The sequence below is a fragment of the Colletotrichum tamarilloi genome (genome assembly GCF_030869305.1).
Source record: "Colletotrichum tamarilloi strain Tom-12 chromosome Unknown Scaffold_4.1, whole genome shotgun sequence".
Taxonomy (NCBI): Eukaryota; Fungi; Ascomycota; class Sordariomycetes; order Glomerellales; family Glomerellaceae; genus Colletotrichum; species Colletotrichum tamarilloi.
In genome coordinates this window covers 686,126-710,690 of record NW_026849387.1, presented here as the reverse complement: position 1 = coordinate 710,690, position 24,565 = coordinate 686,126, and the positions used below count along the sequence as shown (strand labels likewise).

The 24,565-nt window shown below is 53.9% G+C and overlaps 9 protein-coding genes across 9 annotated transcripts, besides 1 other annotated feature; 5 read left to right on the top strand and 4 right to left on the bottom strand.

Annotated features, from left to right (window-relative positions):
- Positions 1-340: 340 nt before the first annotated feature.
- Positions 341-405: a sequence feature (Short protein (CTAM01_01876, KAK1509753.1) was converted to a misc_feature.).
- A 923-nt stretch (positions 406-1,328) lies between these two features.
- On the top strand, positions 1,329-3,551 carry CTAM01_01875 (fork head domain-containing protein; the record flags this gene model as incomplete). The annotated part of the gene is made up of 1 exon (XM_060517916.1): positions 1,329-3,551. One exon carries the CDS (start codon positions 1,329-1,331, stop codon positions 3,549-3,551), a length of 2,223 nt encoding a protein of 740 aa, XP_060387450.1.
- A 165-nt stretch (positions 3,552-3,716) lies between these two features.
- On the top strand, positions 3,717-4,055 carry CTAM01_01874 (uncharacterized protein; the record flags this gene model as incomplete). The annotated part of the gene is made up of 1 exon (XM_060517915.1): positions 3,717-4,055. One exon carries the CDS (start codon positions 3,717-3,719, stop codon positions 4,053-4,055), a length of 339 nt encoding a protein of 112 aa, XP_060387449.1.
- A 708-nt stretch (positions 4,056-4,763) lies between these two features.
- Positions 4,764-5,753, bottom strand: CTAM01_01873 (uncharacterized protein; the record flags this gene model as incomplete). Its single annotated transcript, XM_060517914.1, has 3 exons — positions 4,764-4,951; positions 5,064-5,393; positions 5,678-5,753. The coding sequence occupies 3 exons, from the start codon at positions 5,751-5,753 to the stop codon at positions 4,764-4,766; spliced, it is 594 nt and encodes a 197-aa protein (XP_060387448.1).
- Positions 5,754-6,774: 1,021 nt separating this feature from the next.
- On the top strand, positions 6,775-8,541 carry CTAM01_01872 (peroxin-3; the record flags this gene model as incomplete). Its single annotated transcript, XM_060517913.1, has 3 exons — positions 6,775-6,932; positions 7,015-7,409; positions 7,478-8,541. The coding sequence occupies 3 exons, from the start codon at positions 6,775-6,777 to the stop codon at positions 8,539-8,541; spliced, it is 1,617 nt and encodes a 538-aa protein (XP_060387447.1).
- A 651-nt stretch (positions 8,542-9,192) lies between these two features.
- CTAM01_01871 (sybindin-like family protein) lies at positions 9,193-9,773 on the bottom strand (the record flags this gene model as incomplete). The annotated part of the gene is made up of 2 exons (XM_060517912.1): positions 9,193-9,296; positions 9,428-9,773. 2 exons carry the CDS (start codon positions 9,771-9,773, stop codon positions 9,193-9,195), a joined length of 450 nt encoding a protein of 149 aa, XP_060387446.1.
- Positions 9,774-10,333: 560 nt separating this feature from the next.
- On the bottom strand, positions 10,334-10,558 carry CTAM01_01870 (uncharacterized protein; the record flags this gene model as incomplete). The annotated part of the gene is made up of 1 exon (XM_060517911.1): positions 10,334-10,558. A coding segment is annotated over one exon (225 nt), but the record flags the coding sequence as incomplete, so codon positions are not given.
- A 476-nt stretch (positions 10,559-11,034) lies between these two features.
- CTAM01_01869 (uncharacterized protein) lies at positions 11,035-13,440 on the top strand (the record flags this gene model as incomplete). Its single annotated transcript, XM_060517910.1, has 7 exons — positions 11,035-11,180; positions 11,313-11,397; positions 11,549-11,698; positions 11,756-12,152; positions 12,203-12,618; positions 12,677-12,814; positions 12,874-13,440. 7 exons carry the CDS (start codon positions 11,035-11,037, stop codon positions 13,438-13,440), a joined length of 1,899 nt encoding a protein of 632 aa, XP_060387444.1.
- A 709-nt stretch (positions 13,441-14,149) lies between these two features.
- On the top strand, positions 14,150-14,944 carry CTAM01_01868 (uncharacterized protein; the record flags this gene model as incomplete). Its single annotated transcript, XM_060517909.1, has 1 exon — positions 14,150-14,944. One exon carries the CDS (start codon positions 14,150-14,152, stop codon positions 14,942-14,944), a length of 795 nt encoding a protein of 264 aa, XP_060387443.1.
- Positions 14,945-15,484: 540 nt separating this feature from the next.
- On the bottom strand, positions 15,485-17,203 carry CTAM01_01867 (uncharacterized protein; the record flags this gene model as incomplete). Its single annotated transcript, XM_060517908.1, has 1 exon — positions 15,485-17,203. The coding sequence occupies one exon, from the start codon at positions 17,201-17,203 to the stop codon at positions 15,485-15,487; it is 1,719 nt and encodes a 572-aa protein (XP_060387442.1).
- Between the last annotated feature and the right edge of the window lie 7,362 nt (positions 17,204-24,565).

The window sequence follows — 24,565 nt, the reverse complement described above, 5'->3', positions numbered from 1 at the left end:
TCCCAAGTGTGCGCACTTCTTTCTGATCGCTCTCCCGCTCGGCGACGGTTGGCTTCTAACTTCGACCTCTTTTTTTTTTCTTCCGGGACGGCGTGTTCCAGCAAACGGTCGACCTTGCCGTGCATCCCATCATCGCCCATCCATGATCCTCCTCCACCTTCTTCACACTACTCCATAGTCCATACCCATCATCCATGCATGCTGCTCATGCTGCTACCTTCTGTACCTGTGCCTATGCCATCGCACCCCGGACGATATCAAGCACACGCACATTCATACTCGCTCTCACGCTCACTCACATTCGCGCACACCACACACACCTGCTCCATTACACTCCCTGCATCTAACCAGACTACGGAGGTCCTTTACACTACACACCCTTGCTGCCACTTCGGCGTACCCTAGCCTGGTCGGTCGTGTCACAGCCCACGCTCCTCTTGTCCAATCGCCCATTCCTCCCGTGCTCCAGAGGCCCCACCGGACATCTCTGGGCTTGCTGAGCTGGCCGCCCACCTCTTCAAAGACATCCCGGTCCTCTCCACTCGCCTTGGCTGAAATCAATCCATCTATCCATCCTTCTGCCGCCGACTCCCACACTTTGCTCTACCTACTCCTCCTCCTCCTCACTGCCTGCTCTGACCTACGCACGCCTGCTACTACTACCACCACCACCACCACCACCACCACTACCACCGCTGCCGCTGGCTCGCCTATTACATCTTACCTACCCTCCTCTCCCTCGCGTGCTATCGTGCCTGATATCCCCTCTTTTCTTTTCACCTTTCTGCAGCCATAAGCCATACCTCACCCTCACCCTCGTCTGCTGCTCTTCTCTGACTCTCTCGCTCTCACTCACACACACTCACGCTCACACCCCATTGTGCTTTATCGACTTCGCACAACATCGTCGTCGCCGCTCTTCAACGTTGTTTGTCGGGCACCACTCTTCGCAGAATATCGCCGTCGCTTGCCTGATCGCATCGTGTCGATCCAGCGATCCCGTCGCTAAACTTACAATTTGACCGCCAAAAGGCCCCCTTGCATTCACGACCCACAACTCATTTCCAAAGTCTAGACCCGACCTAGGTGAGCCTTGAGTCTCCTCTCTCTTTCTCCTCCCTTCAATCATGCAAAACCCCGTTCGGGTTCAAGAACCTTGAAGCCGGGTCCTGTCAGGTTGACAGAGTCAAGACCACACCGTCAACTACTTATCTAACCTTATGCCTTTGCGGCTCGCTGACATGCCGTCCCTCCCACAGCCCACTACTTGCCGCGAACGCACTTGACGCAGGTTTGGAGACGACATCATTCAACTACACTCGGCCGACATGGCCAAACCCACGCGCTATACCGGCTCTCATGAGCCTTTGCAAATCTACCAAGACGACTTTTTCGAGAACTCGACAACAATGATCAACCACGCACCCATGCCTGCCGCCTCCAAGCCACCGAGGAGGCCGCTTGGCGCAACAAGTAACAACAATGTCGTCCTCAACCCTCCGATGCTCGCATCCGACAGACACTCGCCTCTAAAGGCATCATCAGGCAACATCAAATCGCACCATGCCCCGTTGAAGTCCCAGGGTAGCAAGTTAAACATGGTGCCAATGGCGCCACCATCAGCAAACAACCAGAACACCGATTCGCTACACAAGAAGCCCTACTTATCCAAGTTCAAGACCGTCGCACAGAAGCCTCCTTCTGTGGATTTGGCCGCCGGATTCGGGAAGGAGAACGTTCACCCGCAGTTGTATCCTGCGCCACCGACCATCAACTTTGATCAGTTCTATATGCACAAGGGACCCGGAAAGCGCACATTGATGGAGGCTGCACCGATCAAGGAATCACGACCTCTGAAGAAGGTAAAGGCCGATGAGTCCGGTCTTCCACCTCACGACTCTTTCCCTCCAATCGTCGACGATGGGACGAAACCGGGCCACAGCTACGCCACTTTGATTGGGATGGCAATTCTTCGATCACCACTGCGACGCCTGACGCTCGCACAAATTTACAAGTGGATCTCAGACACGTACTCGTTTTACAAGGCGGAGGAGTCGGGATGGCAGAACAGCATTCGGCACAACCTCAGCCTTCACAAGGCCTTTATCAAGGTGGAACGACCAAAGGACGACCCGGGCAAGGGAAATTACTGGACGATCCAGGAGGGCATGGAGCAACAATTCATGAAGGACAAGCCGGCAAGAAAGACGGTAACGACCGCCGAAAACGTGCCTGTCATGTCAACCCGTATGGAACCCTCAAGGCCGGCCAACATGCCGATCCAGGAGCCGACTCTTCCGCCTCCTGCACCGATCAGACATGCAACAACGCTCCCGCCTTTGCCTACTTCTCAGGCTACCGTTGCCGTTGAGTTCTCATCCGATGCCACCATTCCTGTCTCGGACTCGGCAGCACCTGAAGATGGACAGGATAAGCTGGACCACGAATGCTCTCCTCTGCCGCCTACGATGCATTCTTCACCGCCCATTCCGCGACACATGGAGCCCCGCAGCCGCACGCCTCCTCCGCCTGGCCGCGGACCTATGTCGTCCATCACCAGATCTCACAAGAGAAAATTCGCGTCCATGGATGACAGTGGTTATATCTCGTCTCTCGAATCCTCTGCTTTGCGCCCGCAAAAGACTGGCATTCTTACCTCAGAGGCCGATCGCCCTCGCAAGCGCAGTCGCGCTGGCAGGGCAGAGGATGAGATTGCTCGCTTGCGCGCGTCGTCTTACGATAGCCCTAGCAAGGGTCGGTCGTATAACGCGTTCGCCCCACCGTCCTCATCGCCGCTCCGCCAACAAGGGCAGATGCTGCCACCGCTCACGCCAGCCATGAAACTGAAGCCGCCTACCAAGGCCCCGCCTTCTGCCTCGCCCAACACCAATCTTCGCCAGCACCGCGAAAATGTCCGCCAGATGCTGCAGTCCCCGATCCGCAAGATGGTCGGCACCGGTGACGGCAACGCTCCGTGGAGCCCCGCTTTCAACTTGGACGAGAGCGTCTACAACTACAACCTGATGGCCGCTGGTGACTTTGACATCTTCCAGGACATGGACAACGACTTCTTTGACGGCCTACCTCAAGAGTCTCCCTCCAAGAAGTCTGGTGGAAAGCGACCCCGTCTTGAGCGTACTCACTCTGCCAATGCCTTGGCCGATACTCATGACTCGGGTAACGGCAACAAGTCGGTTCTCTCAACGCCCTTCCTGAAGGCACCCGCACAACCTTCTGCCATGTGGGAGACTCCTAGCAAGGTCTTTGACGGCCTGTCCTCTCCTATCAAAGCCAACAACGACGCCGCCGTGCAATGGAGATTCCCCTCGCCGACCAAGATATCTAGTTCATTCTACGAGGTAGCGGCCGAGGCCGACTGGCCTTCGTTCTCCTTCGACACGACAGACTTCTTGTCGGAGGAGACCACCGAGTACTCGGGTCTCGACATCCTGCAAGGCTTTGAGAAGATTGGCTCTGGCTCCCAGCCCAAGGCTTCCGGCTCCAAGCCCAGCAAGCCTGCGTTTGGACGAAGCTACACCACGCAATTCTAGTCTCTTGCAACGAGACGACGATGACGACCGTTACGATGTATGAACACACTTACTGGCATGACGTCCCGATGCATTCAGGCATTCAGGGCCTGTTTCGACACACTTCACACGATAATGGAGCGCGCGGGGGAAACACAAAAAACTTTGGGCTGATTTTAAAGACTAATGTCTGATTCGGGCTTCGAGGCTTTCACAATTCTCTTGTCCATGATTGTTTGCTTTATGATAATGACGAAGCAGTGCACATATAATGTCTTGGCTCTCCTTATTTTTTCTCCGATGGGCAAAGGGAGGGAAAGCGAAGGGACATCATCATTCTTGAGAGGCACGGAGGGCACCATGAGATTCTTGTGCGTTTTTCTGCTTTTGCTTTCGTCGGCCTTGGACCAGGTTAGGTTCGGCTCGATATTCGCTTTTTGCTTTTTTTATCGCTGTTTGGCCGGAATAGGCCATTTTGTTGTTTGTGTTTCTTGCTGTGTAGGAAAATCCGGGTTGGATGTGTAGCGTATTGGCTTCGCACCTATTGCTAAGCACACTGGTAGTGATCAATTCTATGGAAACACGCACTAAACAGAGCCTTCTCGCAAATGTTGTTCAAGATGTCAATGATGACATGACTGTCGCGAATAACTTATACAGTGTTCTATATCCCATTCATATGGTTGTACTGTCCTTTATGTGGGCATTCCACATGATATCCGCAACAATCAAATTATATCCGACATCATCAAGAGCCCGGTGGCTTAGAAGCATGTTCAAATCAGTATGACTCTCGGCTGTGTGGCGTTACGTACGTTCGAGAAGATAATCATCTTCTCGGAACTAGTAAAGTCGTCATAAATCATCGAATCATCGAAGAAGCTAGTTTTCGGCATGTGTGGGTGACCTCTCAGTCCGATGTTTGAACTCAAGAACGGGTATCATATTGTCTTGCTCTAAATTTCCCCAAATGTCCTACATGTCTATGTCTCGTTTGAATCATGCCTTGTTCCCAGAACGCCTCAGAATGTTGTGTACCACCTCTACGATATCTGCCAGCAGCGTCGCCGTCGTCATCCTAGGTTCGTTGATGTCGTCGTCCCCAAGCCGAACATGGAAAGACTGTCCAAAAGAATTCGCATCAAATCCTGGAAAAAAAAAACCAAGAGGCATCTTGTCAAAAACATCTCATTATAGTCTCACAGTGTCGTCGTCAGCCCGAATGCGCAAAGTTTAGTAAATGCCCATCCTCGTAGCCCACCCTGACTCCTTTTGGTTAATATTGATCTGGTAGGGAAACGGGTTCGACCCCTGCGTCGTTATCGGAGGGATGTGATCCTTGTGCGCGTTGACGAAGGTGATGACCTTCATGACGGTCGTCATGAGCGTCGTCTCCATGGCTTTTCGGACTTTGGCTCGCTCTGGAAAAGTTTCACCGACAACGGTCAGCCTCTCATCTTTGTACGTCCCTCTACTAGTGCGCCCCCCTCTACCGGGTTGCCAAAGGAGGGCAAAGGGGTAGGTAGAACCAACCAGTCTCCGTCCTGGGCTCCGCGACCGTGACTTTTACGGTCCAGCATTCCCAACAGACCTCCTCGTCGCCGCGCATGAGCCAGGCCTTGCGACGCTTCTTCTCAAAGAACTGGACGGTGAGCTGGCCGCGCCCGCCGCCGCTACCACCGCCGCCGGAGCCGGACGAGGAGCGCTCCGCGTCGAGCTGGCGGACGAGGGCGGTGGCGCGCTGCTCGATCATGGTTCCGAGCTCGACGTCGTCGACGTAGGGGAGGGTCAGATCTAGGACTTCGCGGGTGTACGGAACGACGGCGGGGAAGAAGCGGTGGAAGAAGATTGTGTGGAGGATTCCTGTACCACGGTGACGAGGTTGTTTAATTAGCATTTATTCCTGTTCAAGGGCCATCACTATGGTTAATATGGTTTCGTGTTGCATGGCTTGGGTTCTGCACTTTGGAGGGGGACTGGTAAGGCAGGCGCCCGTCGCATCGCGAGGCTGAGAGGTTCGGAAGGTGTTGTCGTTCGTTTTGAGGGCGGATATGACGTCTGGCGGGGCGCGCGCGAACTGCGGGCTACCTATGGGAAAGAGGACTGGGGATGGGAGACGGGACACGGGAGACAGAGATGGTAGGTACCTTTGACGACATCCCGTACGGAGGCCGGGTCCGCAAAGGCCTCGAGAATGAACTCTGGAGCGCTGCTCTGCTGCATCGTGCCTTTTCTCGATTACGGGATTTTGCTTGGTGAGTTGGTTGTTCGACAGACAGATGCGGTTGGCGTGAAGGAGCGTGACAGATACTCTCTCCCTCTGCCTGAGGTAAGGTGAGGGAATGACCCAAAGAAAGGTGTCAGATGTACTGAGGGGCACACTTGAGCCCAGCATTGATGCGCCGCACCGATAAGGGGGCGGGCGGGCAGAAGAGAGCGGGGAGTCACTACCGCTGTGTTGATCCAGGGAGGGAAGGGACAGAGGCGGGGGGAGGACGGGATATCGGTAGCAGGGGTACTCTTCCTGGTTGGGAAAGGTACTCCCAAGTTCCCCGAGCTGGGTCCTGGGGAGTAGAGAGTGGCCATAGCCTTGTGCAGTAGCAGCCCGTACGGTAAGGTACTTACGATACTTGGGCAGTCGTTGGTGGTGGGCAGCAAGGGCGAGCAGTGATGTACCTACACCACCTTACCGGGGAAGCGCTCGATACGGCGGCGGTTGCGGTACCGGCACTTCAGCCACAGCTGTTGGGGCAAGAGAGTTGGGAAACACGGGCATTAAATTAAGATGACGCGGGAACGTGGGTGTGGCTGGGCCGAGGTAATCACGGTTCACGACTCGCAGAGAGCAGTAGCCAGTCACTGGGCTTTCAGGCGCGAGCTCCTCTCCTCCTGGTCTGCTTAACTGCTCCAACTTATCATTACGTGCCGACCAGCCTTCCTAGAGCTCGCCCAGATAGCCAATTTTGGGGGGGTTTAATAGACAAAAAAATCTCCCAATCTTCTTTTTTTCATATGATTCCCCTAGCAAGACGACCGCCTTTTTCTATTCTTTAACGCTTTAGCTCGGTTCGAAAGCTTCAATCCGGGGTTCTTTTAACTATTCTCGCAATCTTTGTTGAACTTCAATCCTTCTGGTCCTTTCCCTCCATCCCCCTCTACCATACTCCGGACCGGACTCTATCTTTCCATCAACAGCCAGGCTAATCTATCGGACATTTAGTCGCTCGCCGCGCCAGACCGAGCCATGTTAGAAGCCACTCGGCGATGGTTCCGCCGAAATAGGACACCGCTCGCTGTGAGCGTGGGTGTAGTCGGCGCGGGCTATGTCGTGTCGCAGTATGTCATGGGCAAGATCAACGATGCGCGTGAGCGCATGAGCAGCGATCGCATCGCCAAGGAGAAGTGAGCTACATTCCCAAGATACCCTCCTCTAAGCTACCATGATCACCCTCCCCCGACTAACACCGCCGTGTCCCAATCGCAGCCTCCGCCGCCGATTCGAGCAAAACCAAGAAGACTGCACATTTACTGTGCTCGCACTCCTCCCCTCGGCAACGACGAATATACTCGAGGTCATGAACACGGAGAAGATCACCTACGAGATCCAGAAGATGAAGGGTCAGACCAAGAGCCTCAAGAGCGGCAGCGGCAGCCCGCCGAGCATCGCAGATACTACCATGACAGAAGACGACGGACGGAGCATGGTCAGCAGCAGCGTCCAGAGCGAGAGCGGTGTGCACACGAGCCAGTTGACGGTACCGGCCCCGACGTCGGCCGCCGCAGGAGGGGCCGCCGAGGGTGCGCAACAGGATGGCGGCGCGGCGGCGCAGAAGAGTCGGAAGTCGAAGAGGCAGTTGTGGGATGATCTGACCATCAGCTGTGAGTGGCGCCTATCTGATGTAATGGAGAAGGCGAGAGAGGGGAAGATTCTAACATTGACATCGCAGCCATAACAAGAGCGTTCACGCTATTATACACCCTCGCATTGCTGACGATGCTGACAAGAGTCCAACTCAACCTCCTCGGCCGCCGTAGCTATCTCTCGAGCGTTATATCCCTGGCGACTGGTACTGCCCAAGCGACTATCAGTCTGGAGAACAATGACGACGACGGCCTCGACCAGCCTTACGGCAACGACTTTGAGACGAACCGTCGCTACCTGACCTTTAGCTGGTGGCTCCTGAATGAGGGGTGGAAGGAGCTCGGCCAGCGCGTCGAGACCGCCGTCCGCCAGGTCTTTGGCCACCTGAGCCCGCGCGACCTGCTCAGCTTCGAGCAGTTCTCGGAGCTGACGCTCGCGGTGCGCAAGGCCGTTGAGGGCGCCACGCCCGAAGAGCGCAGGGCCGCAAAGTGGCTGCCCTACCTCCTTCCGCCGCGGGACAAGGAGGACCACGTCCTCCGCGAGTCGGGCATCCTGGAGGAGAGCACTGTGATGCTGTCCGAGAGCGCCACGTCTCAGTCTTCGCCGTCATCGTCGCCCGCAGTGAGAAGGCTGCTCGACGAGACGTCGGATCTCATCGAGTCGCCCTCCTTCACGCACGTGCTCACGCTCATCCTCGATGCCGGCTTCTCCCTGCTCGTGGATAAGAAGCTCTCGTCAGCAGCCTTTGATAAGCCGGACCTCGCCGAGTCGGAACCGCGCTCGTCGCAGGTGGTCGTACTCTTGCCCAAAATCCTCTCGGTCCTCACGAGGCAAGCCCACATCATTGGCAACGGGATGCCGAATGAGTACCTACAGGAGATGGAGCAGGTCGCCGACCTCGAGGGCTTTGCGGCCGTGGTGTACTCGAGCAATTGGGAGAATGAGATCCACCACGACGACGAGGGCATCATGGCGAGCGCCGTTGACGTGAGGGCCAGCGAAGTGCCTCGCGCCAGCCAGGGTACTGCTGCAACTTTCCCAAGTCAGACGCAGGGGACGACGCAGGGCACCGGAGAGGAGAGCCTCGTGATGGTGAACCCGCAGTCTAGCTTTGAGAGCGCGTGGGGGAGGGCGGTGGACAGCAAGTAGGCCTTCCATCCAAAATAGAGAGACATAACATGTACATGTGGCCCGAACCTCGATTGATGTTGTGTTCTCGAGGTGTGTGAGCCTGGCTATGACATTTTTAATGATATTTACGGGGTTATGGACAGGACAGGTGGGAAGGTAAGGCAGGGATGGAGCTGGAAATATAGGTATCATTGTATAATCTATGGTCAAGAGATAGACGGTTCATCTCTCGAATCTGTATCAACAAAGTACGGGGGTTAAGCCCAGAGCTGGAGATGGCGCAGCCTCCGTCCATTCCTTTGATCCATTTTGCTCAGCCCGCGATTCTACTGATGATTCTTTCTTGTTGTCAGGCCGTCCAGTGGTTCTGGGACGCCTTTTCTTCGTCTATGTTTGTGGTGGGGGGTTTCCTTCTTTAGGCATGAAGTGCGCAATCGGTGCCAGGGACTACAATGTATCTCGCAGACACGTTTGTTCCATGATGCCAGCCTGGCAAAAACTTGTTGCGGCTCGACATCGAATTCTCCCGTGTTGAGTTGTTGGGATTCTCCCCTTTCTCCTCCCCAGCTCTAAGGGCTCCCACTCACATATCGTCTTTCCCTGGGTTTGGTGTTTTCTTGTTCTTTGTTCCTTTCCAACCTGGCTGCCGAACGGCGAGAACGGTGTCCTTCACATCAAGCCCCTGACGAACTGATCCAGACCCAGCTCGAAAAGTTCGTTCTTGACGCCTTCGCCACCCTTGTGTTCGGCTGGTGCAAGGGGGTTCTTGACGACTGCAAAAAGAGGTCAGCAAGTTATGATCCGTTGTCAGGAAAAGAGAGGAAGCCCTCAGGGTGGGTAATTGTCACCGTACCGTATTCAACCCAGAGGTTAATATAAATCTGATGCAGCACATTCCGCATACTCAGCGTCGCCGTATCAGTAAGCATGACGAAGCGCAGGTTCGAGGGCGTCTCGTAGTAGTGGAGCTTGTAGGCCGAGGTGCGGTAGCTGATAAAGGCGTGGTCGTCCCCGCCGAGCTTGCGGACCATGTTGCGGAGGGAGAAAACCGTGCCAAAGATGAGCTTGGCGTCGTCCTTGGCCGAGTTCACCTGGCTACGGCGGCCGAGCTGCTGTGATGGTGGTGGTGCGGCGCCCGTTCCGGCTGATGAGGGAGGTTGTTGGGATGGCGGGCGCTCGGCGGGGAGCCAGGTTTTTGAGTAGATGCATTCCGTGTGGCGGTCGAAGATGTAGAAGGAGTAGACGACCATGTTGGGCTAGGGGACGGTCGCGACGGCGGCGCGGGGGTTGCGCGTGTTTGCGCCGGGTTTCGGTGTCGTCTGTCGACGAGGCGAGGCGAGGCGAGGCGGAAAGGGATGGAGGTTGGTCGTTTAGGGGCGCATGCCGGCGAGGTGTGCAGGGTACGTAGATTGCGGATTGATTCTATATCTCGAGAATTCGGGATTCGAATCTGGTCGTCTTTTGGGCCGTCAATGAATTCGCTGGTTTTCGGTGTCGTTGGGTATCACTGGTTGAAAGTCGCAGGATGCTCATGAAGATACGAAGTAAGGTAGCTAGCTTGGGCGGGACGATTGAGTGTGGTCGGCCGTTCAGTGGCCCCAGCCCCGAAATGCGGCTACCGTTGCTTGTCTCGGTCGGTAGGTGCCTCGGTGGACCTTTGAAATTGCAACTGTGAGCTGGAGCTGGTCCGATTGCGTAAGGTACAGATGCTGGCAGGGGGTGTCACTCTGCCTTGTGGTGGACCCCCCGGACGGAACGTGATTCTTTGGCGCAAGGAGGGGTTCCGAGCTGGCCCTACGAGGGGAGCACACTAGTCAGCCCATGATGGGAATCTACGATGCGCCCAATGACAACGGACAGCGATGCTGGGCATGGATATGAGGAGCCGCGGAAATGGATAAGACGGAACCTGGGCTTTTTGTAGGGCGTTGAGAACACTGGAGACCTGCGAGGTGATCCTTGGGGGAAAATAACAGACGTGGGGGCTGGAAGGGGGCTCACTCTGAGCCTGAAGAGCTGAAGGAGAAACGCCTACCTATTTTTTCCCACCTTCGAATACAAAGTACTTCTTTCTCTCTTCCCACCCCCGGGCCCTTGTTTCCTTTCGGTCAGGTTTTAAAGCTCAGCTGTCGTCTCGTTTTCGCGAATCCTAGTGCCCTTGCTTATTGTTTCCTTTCTTTTGACGTCGCTTTCGCTTTTCCCACCTCACACGCGCGCTTCCAGGTTCAAAACGTCGCCAGCTCCATCGCTCGCTCGTCCGGTCGTTCACGCCTACCTGTCATACCTACCTAGTCTTAAGATTTGGGGTGCTCCTTAAGCTCGGCCATTTTGAATAGCAAAGCTCCGAATGGGCAAAAGCAGAGAATTGTAGCTAGCTCTCTCACTCTCATTCTCACTCTCACTCTCACCCCACCCGGCACTCGCCTCTCCAACATTGCTTCTCCAACACAACGTCAAGCTTACAACACACTCTCCCATCTACAACTCCCCAGCCTCGCGCAAGGCGAAACCATGACGGATTCTGGCGAACCTCAGAGCCCGCCGACGACGGCCATGGCCTCGACGACCCTCGCTACCTCAAGCATGTCTTCACCCACCATTGCGGTAGGGTTCCACGGTGAAGGGCCCGCCGAGACTCGTCCGCCGCTTGCCCCCATGTACGTCAGTCACTGCACTACTTACTCACTTTGCTTCTCTGCGCTGCGCTGCAACTTTGCACTGCCTCCCCCGCGCGCTCCACCACTGCGCGGCGAGCTACTCTAACCTCCTCCTCGCTCTACGCGGTACAGATCCGATTCGGCTGCCCAACCATCAAATTTTCAGAGCCCCATGAGGCATCACCGTCGAACGCCTTCAGCTCACCGTGAAGTCAAGGTGCGTGTGGTTTTGTTTTGCCAAGCTTCGTTGAAAAGCTCAGCTTTTGACCTGTCCCGCTGCTGCTGGTTGAGCGTGGTGGGGGCGGGGTAGCTGCGATGACGACGAACCGGAGCAATGTTCAGAGAAACTCACCAAAAAACTACTGTAGGAAACGCTCAACGCCGTGACAGAATATGGTACGGAGGCTGAGGATGGCTCAAGTCACCACCGCATCAACCAGTATGTGATCAAAGAGGAAATTGGCAGGGGGTCATATGGTGCTGTCCACCTCGCGACCGACCAATTTGGCACCGAATACGTATGAGCCTCCAAGCTTCCAAGTGATGACTCTTCCCGTGCTCACGTCCATCCGTAGGCCGTCAAGGAGTTCTCAAAAGTGCGGCTTCGTAAACGCGCGCAGTCCAACATTCTGCGGCAGGGCGCTCGCCGACCCCAGCGCTTCGCCCCCCGTGTTAGTCTCAACGCGCCGCTCTCGCCCCATTTCGGCGAGGAGGGCAACGCTGGTTGGAACGTCAACGATGCTCTGTTCTTTATCAGAGAGGAGATTGCCATCATGAAGAAGCTGAACCACCCGAACCTGGTCCAGCTGATTGAAGTGCTGGACGACCCGGAGGAAGATTCACTGTACATGGTCCTTGAAATGTGCAAGAAGGGAGTCGTGATGAAGGTCGGACTCAACGAGAAGGCGAAGCCATACGGTGAAGATTCTTGTCGTTATTGGTTTAGAGACTTGATTCTAGGCATCGAATACTGTAAGTTGGTTGCCACGTATACCCTGACCAACCAGGCTAACACGGTCTAGTACATGAGCAAGGCGTCATTCACCGGGATATCAAGCCGGACAACCTTCTCCTTACCGACGACGATGTGCTCAAGATTGTAGACTTTGGCGTCTCCGAGATGTTTGAGAAGCCGGGAGACCCCATGAAGACGGCTAAATCGGCAGGATCCCCGGCATTCCTTGCACCTGAGCTCTGCGTGGTCCGACATGGCGACGTCGATGGCAAGGCTACGGATATCTGGTCCATGGGCATATCGCTGTACTGTCTACGCTACGGCAAAATTCCGTTTGAGCAAGAGGGTGTGCTTGAGATGTACGAAGCTATCAAGACAGATTCCCCTGAGCTGCCCGGGGATGAGAATCCCGACTTTGTGGACCTCATCTGCAGGATTCTGGAAAAGGACCCCAAGAAGCGCATCCAGATGCACGAGTTGCGGGTAAGGACTAGCTTTTCTTCCGTGGCGCTAGATTTTTGTTTTGCTAATCATTAAATAGGACCATCCATGGGTTACGAAACAGGGGACAGATCCTCTGCTATCAAAGGAAGAAAATTGTTCCAACCTCGTAGAACCCCCAAACGAGCTTGAGCTAAACCGCGCTTTCACGCGGAAGATGAACCATCTCCTCTGTGTGGTGAGCAGCACACCCACTTGCTTGTTGCTGCGCTACAAAGAAGCTAACAACCACGTCAGATGAAAGCAATTCATAAGTTCAAGAACATCCTCACAAGGCAAAGAAACGCCAAATCACGCGAAGGTTCCCAGACAGACTCCCCCCGCTTGGGTGCGATGCACGAAGACATTGAGGCCCTTCTCTCGAAACGCCGCGAGTTCCTCAAGAAGAACAGCCTCGCCGACGTAACCAAGACCGCACCCCCCGGGAGGTCCGACTCGGAACCCCGCATCCTCGGCATCGGCATCGGTTCTCGGGACGAGTTCGACAAGGATGAGCCCTCGGCCGGGGCCGTGGCCGAATCGCCGACCAACGTCGACTTCAACATTTATGATAAGGCGTACGAGGCCGAGGTGGAGCGCATCATGAGGAAGCAGACGCGGCAGAAGACCATGTACCTGACGCGCTTCGTTAAAGACCGCGAGCATTATAAGGAGGTTGCCAATGTCGTGGAGGGTACTTCGGCGGGTGTTACGCCCGTGGGAACGCCAAAGGCCGATACAAATCTGGCTGCCTCAAAGGGCCGATTCGCTGATTTGGTTCATAGCATGACTGGTGCGTCGAAAGCCAAGGCTGCCGACGAGTAGGAGAGTTAAGAGTGCGGGAAGGCGAGACAAGACGTGAGTGCCCGATAAGGCATTCGGCCTGGCGTTTTACTGGCAAGCATGGAAACAGCTCTGATTGTCAGGTTTAATTTTCCTTTTGAATATGATACCTGTTCGTGGCCACTACGAGAGACATAGTTTGGTCACTGCTTCAACTTTTGAACACCTGCAGCGAGGTTCACCATGGTTCAGTCGAGAGCTGTCTTTAGAGACGCTGAAGATAATTCGGGTGAACAAGCATGTCAATCCTCTCAACCCGCACGGCACGTAATAGCTACTAGTATAGATTGCTTATCCCGTGTCGCATATTACTTGTCCTCGAAGGATTGCCACAAACAACCAACTGCGACCAGTTCCTTTCCCTAGCCCCCCTTCCCCCAAATCCAGTCCATCCTCTTCTTCTATGTGCAACATTCAACTTCCACCTGCCATTCGGACACTCACAACGCCCTTCCTTCGATTCCATCAGTGGACTATGTGTTTTCACGTGATATGGCCAAAATGGTAAGGTAACCCCGGACGTGCATGTAAGGCACCCCAGGTCAAGCGGGGTAGCCCCAGGGAACAGATATCTGGATACTTACTTGGGTATATAGGCCAACTGCCGTTCGACGATAACCAACATCATCTTGAGCTCTTCTCAGATACCTATCCCACAACATTCAACCACTCAAGCCCCTTCGAAAAGAACATGTCGTCCTGCACAGTCTGCAAAAAGGGTCCGCCCCAGGTCAATCTAAAAAACTGCGCAAAGTGCGCCACAACACCATACTGCTCCCGCGACTGCCAAAAGGCCGACTGGAAATCCCACAAAAAGACGTGCGGCCGGACCGACGCCTCCGCACAACCCCGAGGTGGCGGTCCCTCCGGCACCGGTGCCGGCAACCCCACATCCGCCGGCACTGCGCTATCCCCGCCAAAGGGCCTAGACCAGCCCGTCACCCGGCCCTTTACGCGCCTCGACAACGGCACCTGGCTCCACGACCGGCCCGAGGCGGACGTCTACCGCCTCCTCATCGACGCGTACCGCCTGCACGTCGAGGACGAGTACAACATCGACGGGGACGCGGCCGAGGACAGCATCTACGGCGGCGCGGACAATGGGCTCGAAGGGTTCCGGCGCTTTTTGAAGAACGCCGCGAAGCGTAAGGGGTTGTTGCCGGCGTGGTGGAGCGCGGAGAAGCAGGCGGCGTGCGAGTGCGTGGGCGGGGCGGACGAGGAGGACGAGGAGGAGGGCGCTGATGCTTACTATGATTTGGGGTCCGCTGTGGAGAAGGCTGATATTATTGAGCGGTATGGCGACCCGCGGTTCCCGATGCAGCTGCGCATGTTTGCCGAGGCGGTGAATTTGAGGGGCCCGGGAGGGCAGGATGGCACGCCGATGAGGAAGATGATGGCTTCGATGGAGGGCGGGGCGTATGGGCCTGCGGCGATGGGGTCGACTATTGATGTGACTACGATGAACAGGTCGAATTTTAGGCACTGATGTTGGAGGCCTTTTAGAAGCGAGGTTAGCACTGTAAAGTCGGAAAAGTGGTAGATTTTGGAAGTATGAGCGAGTATGGATGAAGCAGTAGGTTGATACGGTTGCCCATGGTCGGCCTACTAGGATGATCAGATGTCCAGCGTGGAAGTCTACTTGATACCAAGTGAAAACAACTGAATGAGACAGTCAGATCAATGAGACCCCAGTCAATATGGTCCTTTCTTTCTTGCATGGTGAATACCTCGTAGGACGGATAACTCTACCCAAACAGCTTTATCAACGAATCTCGTGATGAAGGGTGTCGTCAGAGAACTCCGTCTCTACAGCCCCAGTGATGGAAATGCGCGGTTTCTCTTGCGTACGCCGATTGTGGGTGCAGAGTCTCGAACCTCTCGTCTTCGATACAATTATCTCCCTCTCACTTGCACGTCCATCTGTCTTGCCCCTTCAACAAGCTTCAGAGGAAAATTCCATTTCACCAAGTACAGGCAACTTTCAGCCATCTTTCCTGTGATCTCACATCCATCCCCATCAAGGAATCTAGAAAGCCCCCTTCCAATTCCTGGAGATCCCCATCTCAATAAGCTTATCCGCCGACTCGTAAGGTCGTTCAAATTGCGGCTCCAAAGCGTCCTTCTCCATCCCGAAACCATGGCCCACTGTCAAAATTCCAGGTTCCCAAGTGATGGTTTGACCCGTAACTACGGCATTACGCGGAGGTATCGGATAAGGATTCTCGCCACCATCGTACAAGAATCTCTGCAACGCGTCCTCCACCCAGACAGCCCGCCCAGCCAACGGGACACCGGGAAAGTCTCGGATGAGCAGACGGGGTCTTGCACTGGCTGTTCGCTCCAGCCATCCCAGCGTATCACGAATCGCAAAGAGCAGATCCCTGTAGTTTTCATGGCCTCTCATAAACGAGAGGAAGCTCAGTTCCGCAGAGCGTAGAGTTTGCGGGAGCGCGGCGAGGAACTCGAGCAGGTCCGACTGCCTCACAAGCCAGCGCGTCAGCCCGAAATGCGCCAAGTTCTTCCATGTTTCGACGGGGAAGACGGATCGCAGAGGGATAAAGTGATCTCTCACCCAATGCGAAGGATAATCCCCGTTTTCGAGATCGTCGTCCTCGCCAGTTTCGAGAGAAAAGTGTCGCAAGTCCGCCTCTAGAGCTTTTCTCAGGCGCCCGTTACGGAAAGCGAGATAGTTGTTGGTTTCCTGCCCGCCTACCATGAGGCTCAGCCTGAGAGTTGTGAAGCCTGCCTTCTTGATCACGGCGACGAGGTTGTCATACTCGACGCACGGCTCCGGCGCGTAAAAGATGCTACAGGGCAGGCCAGACCAGATCTGATTGCCGTCAATCATGAGCTCCTTGATCTTTGTGCTTTTCTGATGAGCAAGGATTCTGACGACATGGCGGAATCCTCGCCAGCATTCTTTGTAATCCTCGCTCTCCCAGTCCCCAGACATCGCTTTATCTCCGTCCTTAGGAGGGACTGGCCAGCCACGAGGAAGCGGGTAGTTGAAGCCGTAGGGTAGAGCGCGAATAGCAGGGGTCGGGTATAGCGGATGAAAAAGAATGCCATGTGCTGCGGGTGTCAAGGTAATTCTTCTTAGGCTCGGGAACCTATCGTTCTCCAAAGCCCATTCGAACGCGGCTATATCGGCCGATGTAGAAAGCACATTGTTCTGTTCTGCGAGCAGCTCCTGATAGTGTGTGTAGGCGATATCAAGAGGGAGTTGGGACTCGAGCTGTTTCGCAGTCTCGAGATGCTGAGGTAGAGTCTCAGCATCATAACCCTGTCTAATCTCCAAGTATTCAATGTTGTTTTTGCTGTGTCTGAAGTACCAGAAAGGAACGCCACGCGGGGGCTTCTCTGGCCGGTCGTCTTCATCCTCCTCATCATCAGAATCATACAAGTCTTCATCCAAGTGCCGCAGTCTAGGATCTGGAGGCGGTGGTGTTTCGTAGCGAGCATCGCCCCAGATGATCTCGCGGACATCACGGCGGAAGGTGTCGTCTTCTGCAATGGCGCGAAAGACTTTAATATCGAGGGGACAAGCGGATATAAAGACACGATTGAACCGAAGATGAGGACGGACAAAGATGGCAACTTTATTGCAGGCCAACCGAAGGGCTTTGAGGTCGCAGTTGTCAAGATGCGAGAAGATGAGGGCGGAAATCTCCAGGGGTGAGGTGGCGATGAAGGCAATGACAGATGAAGACCCTGTAGAGGACAGGCCCGACTGAGAGGTTGCCATAGAAGGCAGAATTTACATGCGAGGTCTGCACGAGATGTTGCGGTATCTGCTTGTTGGCTGATGGCAAGGAGCCTTCCACTTTGGGGGTCTTCTATCTCTTAAGTACACAATCCAGTCAGAGTCCCATGTGAATGATTGTTGGAACGAACCGCTGGATCCTAGTCACGTTACGCTAACGATGTGATTGTATTCGTAAGTACCCATACTTAATCTTCATTTGCATTGCTGCTTCATGGGGTCATTAGGTGCTCTGCGCGGATGCAGCGGAGTCGGGAGGATGTTCAAGGCCATAGTGCAACTAAGTCAGTACCGTAATCGAGATACCGTAGTGTACCTCGCCTCAAGCTTCGACAAATCAACTTACACCTTTCTTGCCCCCCTACAACAGGGCGTAAACCATTCCATTCGCCTGCCAGAAATTTTCAAGAAGAGTCGAGCAAAAAAGCCTGCTTCACAACACATCTTAATTGCGATTTCAGTTCCTGAGAGATGGTCTAAGCAAGTATATGTACAGGTACGAGGCAGAAAACAGGGGATATCCACGAACCAACGTGGTAATCATGCGCAGGCTTAAGCCTACCGACCCACCCGTGATGCTGCTCAGGGAAGTTGGGTGTTGGTTCTAGAAATCAGGCTAGGAAAATCACCAGCCAGCCACGCTTGCGCTCCATATGTTAGCCACATTTGTCCTGTACCATGTCTGTTGACTCTAGTCCCTCACCAGGTCTGATGCCCTAGATACGCAGGCACCATGGGTTCTTAGGTGAATATGTAGAGCCCTAGAGGATTACAATATCGAAGTTGAACGTCCACTAGAGATGCGCACCATTTTCGGCCTATCAAGGTTTCGGCATGTACCAATAGACCACAAGGATCTGTCCAGAGCCGCAACATACGATGTCGACCTTCAACCCTTGCGTCGTCAAACAAGCCCGCCAAGGTTGGGATACACCTCTAGAGAAGGGCTCATTGGTCCTGTGCTTAGGGTTTCGATATAACAAGAGACTGGTGACATCTTTGGAAACGCCTTTAGCCTAGGTCCTCGATGGATCATCGCAAATCTCGCCTCAACGCCTTTAATATCCCGTGAATTAGAGCATCCCATTCCCTGTAACATGTTTCCAATGCGACAACGTTATATGAAAGATGTCGTCTCATTTCTTCCACAAATCTTCGCGCAGCCATCGATGCGAGCAGTGAAGACTACAGCGTGACACCCACAATCGCATCTTCATGCTGGTGTCTCCGAGACTTTGACCTGAAATGAATGTGAGCTCTCGTCTTCTGGATCAATCTGATGCCTTACAACCTCTGTGTCATTTGACTGTGGTCCAAATGTGTCAATATGGGAAGACCCAGGTACGGTCTTGTCAACCTGGGAGTTGAAGCTCATTCGGCAGAGGTAGTTCAGGACAAGACAGACTGTAGTTTCATTCCCCTCACAGATGATTCTCATGCTCCGGCTTCCTTGAAGACAAAAGAGACAAACCCAGTCCCATCGTGTTCCTCCTCTATCCAGACAAGTCTAATGACGCCAAGCAACCATTGGGTTGCAGGCTTTCAAAGCCAATTTTTCTTTCCAGATCAACATACACCAGCCTGTCTCTTGAATAAGCACGTCGAATTTGTCGTCTTCCCTTTTTGGTTTCAACTTCACACTGGCTCGGAAAGACTCCACTAGCCGCCTAGGTTCCAGCGTTCGCGGAAACTGGAACGCCGTTATGAAGTCGCCAGGGATGGAAGATGACATCCCTAGGAGAATTCACGCTCCCATGGCTTCGCCATGACGGAATACGGTGAGCAACCAAGTCGGAATCGGGTATATATGTACTAGATGCGTTTGAGACTGAGAGAATACCGCAGTGAGCCCATTCTTGGGAAGTGATATCACTAAGAACTGGCGTCTTATTTGGAAGAAACCATTGACGTATATTTCTACTACGTCTATTCTATGGCTGTTAGCTCTGACTTTGCAAGCACGATGCAAAAGCTGACGGTCTCTGGTCTTGTCAATGTGTCTCTAGATTCGAGCCAGATCAATCAGGTTCTTCTCTGTCAAGATTTTGGCAGGACCTACACTCACCATTGATGCTGTTGGATAAGTAGACCTGGACACGGACAAACTAGAACAATTCAGCTACGACCAGCGGGCAAGACGGCAGATTACCGAGAGAAAGTCAGTGGACGCGGGTGAAGGCACATCGAACATCAATGTGTCTCTGTACTACATGACCAACTACTCCAGCTTCAGCGGCGTCTACTTCAATTTCAACACACGTCTCATTTCTGATTTCGGAGTATGAAACGCCTACTTTTCTCGCACTCAAAGACGATGAAATACAAATCCAGGGAACGAGACTAGTTGAAGAATAAATATATTCATCCTGGATGAGAAGCGCTCTTCATGATACTGTCGGCCTCGGCGGGCGGATAAGTACGAAGTGGGAAGGCTTTTTCAAGTTCGCTATGGAGATCTGGTTCTGAATCCTACGATACGGTGCTGGCTAGTTTTTCTCTTCCCTGATGGAGCTTGTAGCGTCGAGCTCGGAAATCTCTTAAGCAGTTGTAAGATCTAATGGTATAGTCAGATTATTGTAAGCTACGGCACGATGACAGATGTGATTTAATCTCACAGAGAGGTCACATCCTGTACGAAATATGAGAGTCTAATTTCGGAACGCCCCCTTCGACAAAATCCATGAAACCCATGACCTAGACTTATGTTCGCAAAACAAACAGGCTCTTCAAGTTGTTTTCTCGTCGGAAAAGGGGTAGAGAAGTCTGCTTGGAGCCATATAGCTGGGTCCATGCAGCTCACTTGGCTCATTGGTATCCGTCAACAATCATAATCATAACACAGCACGTCAAGCCATTTCGTTTCTCCTCAACATTGGAACTCCTACGAAGTTATTCTTCCCATCCATCAATCGCATTGATTTTGGAATACACGTAAAAGAGACGATCAACAGCCAAAAGGCAACATCCTTCGGTGTCCAGGACGATGAACATAAGAAGCTCCGATTATATATCAACCATCTTCCTTTCAGACACCTGGATGTTGTATAAGTACCAGAGACATGAAGATCTGAGGGGTGGCTCTGCCAGTTCTTCCGTTGATGAAGATAAACTTATTGTTCACTTTCATTGTTCCAGGACTATAAAATATCAGACCACACTGATCATAACCCAGCTGGGTCAGTCGAGACATGTACCACCGCTCCCACGAACGCCAACAATTCCGACTTCTTGTCACATACTTTTAAGCAAAGAAAAATGAAGTCTAGGCGTGGCTGACTCTGAGCTCACACCAATACCATATCCCTCAGCAGCACAGGTCAAGACCTGATCCGCAGTTCAAAAGGGATGGGCTGGCGCGCACCTCGTTTTGTTTCCTGTCCATGACGATGAGGAATATACTAGCCGCACCCGATGCGGCTGAGAACGAAAGAATGTACGGCACCTGCACCTCACCTCACCTCACTCACCCACTCACTCACTTAGAGGACTCACAGTGTCTCAGCACACCAACCACAAAGCTTACCAAAACTACAAGGTCTCACCTCAGCTCCAGCCGAGTTCAAGGCACGCTGGTACCTACCTAGCCTTCTGAACGAGTCGTTCGTCCGCTGCTACACACACTATTGAGAAACGTTGCATGTTTTTGATCCCTCCTTCGTCATATCTGTCTACAGGAGGACCAAGAGAAATCCGCATTCGCCCGAGAGCAACCCATTCCAAACTCGACAAGCGAGAGTCGAGGCTCAGGAGACGGGATATTGAGACAATGTGAAGAACAGGATAAGCTTTAGCCGAACCCAATCACCAGCGCTCTCTGTTCTCGCGTGCATGGCGCCATGGCACTCATGAGAACTGATATAAAAGATGAGACAGGCATTTTATATCTGAAAGGCGGAATGACCTATTCAAAGATAGCCGCCAATTCAACCCCCCCTCCCCCTGAAGTAACTTTTGGCCTGCCACGTGCTGAAATTGTAGGTATCCAAAGCACACCGAATGACAAAATTCCGATTATCAAGCATCGGAATCTCTTTTCAACGCACCGAGTTTCGCCACGGGAGGCGACTGCTGGGGGAAAAGGGTGAGCGGAAACGGGACGGACGTTGCGCTCACCGCTCTGTCCCGCCAGCCACCGGCAAACCAACCCCCTGACCGGACCGGTCAGGCCCAGCGGCTTGCGACGGTCCACCTCGTTCGTTCACTGCTCCTTCTGTGGTGACGAAAGAAAAGATAAGAATCAACAAGGGTGAGAAGAGGACACAGGCGCGTGAGATACGGAGCTCTACATGATCGCAGTAGGGCTGACTAGTGAGTCCCGATGAACACCCCAGGTACCCGTGGGGTTGCTGTGGGCACTAAGAAGGGGGAATGGGATGGGGATGGGATTCTAGGGAAGCTTGGGATGCATCTTCAAGTTGCACCAGACTTTGTGTTGATTAGCTGGAATAGCCAATTGAGCGTGAGGGTGAGACCGTTTGAGCCAATCCCGCCAGATAGCTCCATCGGGACGCGACGACTGGGGTCAGACAAACGACATATCCCTTCTGCAGAGGTCTGTCAAGGAAGAGAGAGAGAGTCTCGAAATCTTGATACCTTGCCGTGTAGGTGGCCAGCCGCGGCGCATGCCTCGCCAACAGTTCCGGCTGACGTTTCCGCCGGGCGGCTTGGTGCAGCACTGCAAAGCGGGAGGGTGCCGCCGTATTGGCGACACCAGAACTTATAAAATGCGCCGAACTGCTGGGTAAACGAAACGAGCCACTGAGCTGCGAGCTTGTTTGCACGAGCTTCGCCTGGCTTTACAAGGTGCAGTGAGGTGAGGTGAGGTGGTGTCTACATCACCGCCAATCTGTCGGCTGGGATGTAAGAGGGTATCATAACCTAAGGCTACGTAGGTAGGCTCCGTTGGAACGCACCGGAGGTGGTGACGTTCATGTTCAGGATTTGTTGTCAAACAGATCAACGCACTGTTTCTTCTTGGGACATCCGAGAGACGCATGCTATCTTTCGCGCCAAAGGAGCGCCTGACGCGGGGGTGAGGGCACATGGAGAGATTACGCCGTAGACGAGAAGCCAGTTCCGGCATACACTGACTAAGCCTAGCCAGAGCACGAGTGGAAAAGTGATTTGTTCTTGGCACCAATACCAGGGCATCCTCCTGGTTCATCCCCGCGCGGCGTCTACTCGCTCGCCTACGCCTGAGATGGGTCGATTGTTGTGGTCTGCGGACTTTCGGTTGAGTGTGGAACTCAAGGTTGTGTCGTCCGGCCACTTGCCCCGGTTTCCAGTTTCCCCGAATGGACGGTGCCAAGCCTTCTCCAGGAAGGAGTAAGTGAATTAACCGCTCGAGGCCGTGGAACTCTGTCGAGACGGTGAGGGGAAGTCGTCCTGGTGCTGGTGCTGGTGCTGCAGACTGCAGCAGCTACTGCTCATGGGATGAAATGAGAGCTGCAAGGCCAAGCCAAGCAAGCCGAGCCGGGTAGGATGAGGAGCCTGGGGCAGAGGTCCGCAATTAAGAGGCCGCCAGCTGCAGCTATCCCATGCTTATTGTTCGTTCTGCAGAGTCGTGCAGACACCCAACTCAACCTCACATGCCGTCAGGTAAGTAGGTATATGAGAGGCAGGGCCGGCAACCACAGAGAGGCTTGGCAGAAATGGGTGTGAAGGGCAGAGAGTGAGAGAGAGAGAGCTCTGACCTCCGAGGCCGTTGATGGTTGGACAGCTTTGCAACTAACATGGCTGCTGTAGCTAGGAGAGAACCAAAGTGATACCCGACGCGTTTGGTTGAGCTAGTCTGCAGGTCACCCGGAGACTGGATCAAGCAGACGAGTATCGAATCAAGTCTTAGTGTGAGCCAATGAGGAAAGCCGAGAGTTGCGCCAGTCCCCAGAGAAGAGGCACAGAAACGGGCGCGGCCACAGCATCGGAGAGACGAGTCGAATAGAGTTATTGCAGGTACTATGTGAGTAGTCAATGAGGGGGCTGAAAGACATGGACTGGAAATGCCTCATAGCGGAAAGACAAAAGGCAGGAGTGGAGTGTTGAGTGTTGTGTGTTGTGGTCGCGTTGTCCAAGTGGTGGCAGGATCATGTCTGTACGAACAAGTAGGTACTATTGTCTGCCTGCCTGCTTGCGTGTGTCTCTGTTCGCAAGTGAAGCCATAAGACGGCAGCGAGGGACCGGGGGAAGGGGGGCAGAATGTACCGCCTTAGCGAGAGCAAGATGGCCCATGGGCAATAAGATGATGCGAGCGTACCGGTAATTTGGAACGGGTACTGGCAGGTTCGTCTTGTGTTGACATGTCTCTGATTGCTCGTGTCTGCCGCATGTCCGACTAGAGTACTGGCAGAGTGCGGCGGCACCACTGCATGCACCAGGCGAAAGGGGATGGCTCATGGCGCATGGGCCGCAACAACCATGTGGGCTCACGGAGGTGATTTGCGGAGAGGTACGGAGACATCTTTGACGACTTTATCAGCACGAATAAGAGGCACCAAACCGAGGCTCTTGGAGGCTTGGAGGCAGGGCGTCGGTGTTGTAGACCAATCCCCTGGGTTATTCAGGTAAGTCTGCAGACGGCAAGGCCTGGGGGCGCTTCAACTGGGTCTCACCTGAGTGTTTTGAACTGCAACCCCAAGTGAAGTGTATCTGGGGATGACAAAACAAGAGCGGGAGAAAGAGGGTTGAGGCTGGTTGGACTTATGGAACACTGGCATGGAGTTGCAGGGTGCCAGAGCCTTGAGGGTGGGAGTTGCGGATGTCGGCGGCGAGGAAGCGGAGCGTTAATGGCGAGGAATGGGGAAGACAGTTGATAGCGAGCCAATGGTGTGGACGAAGAAGAATGGGGAGACAATGAGCTCACTGCTGAGAATGAGATTATGAGATGGAGGATGAGAAGGCAAGGAGTGGGTGCCAAGAAACGTTACACAAGTGCATGGGGGCTCCATGGTTTGTGTGGTTGCGCAGTTCAAGACAAACCCGAAAGCCTCCTACCTTAGTCTCAAGACTGAGAGTCACACGACCTGGGGTGATGGAGGATGGGAGAAGGAAGGGCGGCGTGTTGTTGAGACGGCAAGGACTACGCTGCGTGCAGCAGCGGCTAACAAGTAGTTAAGCACATACGGCCAACGACTTCCCAGCGAGTAGGAGGGAGATTTGGAGATGCGAGAGGGTTCAGGGTACGAACGGTGCAGTCGGGGAGACAGGTAGCGAAAGGGAAAAGCCGAGATTCAATGCGGTCTGGTTGGGAGGCTCCACATGATTGGAGAAGCGGCGGTTCCCATTTCCCAATTTCGAGATTTGAATGTTGTGGTCATTGTCATCAGTACGGATGGTCATGATCTTCCA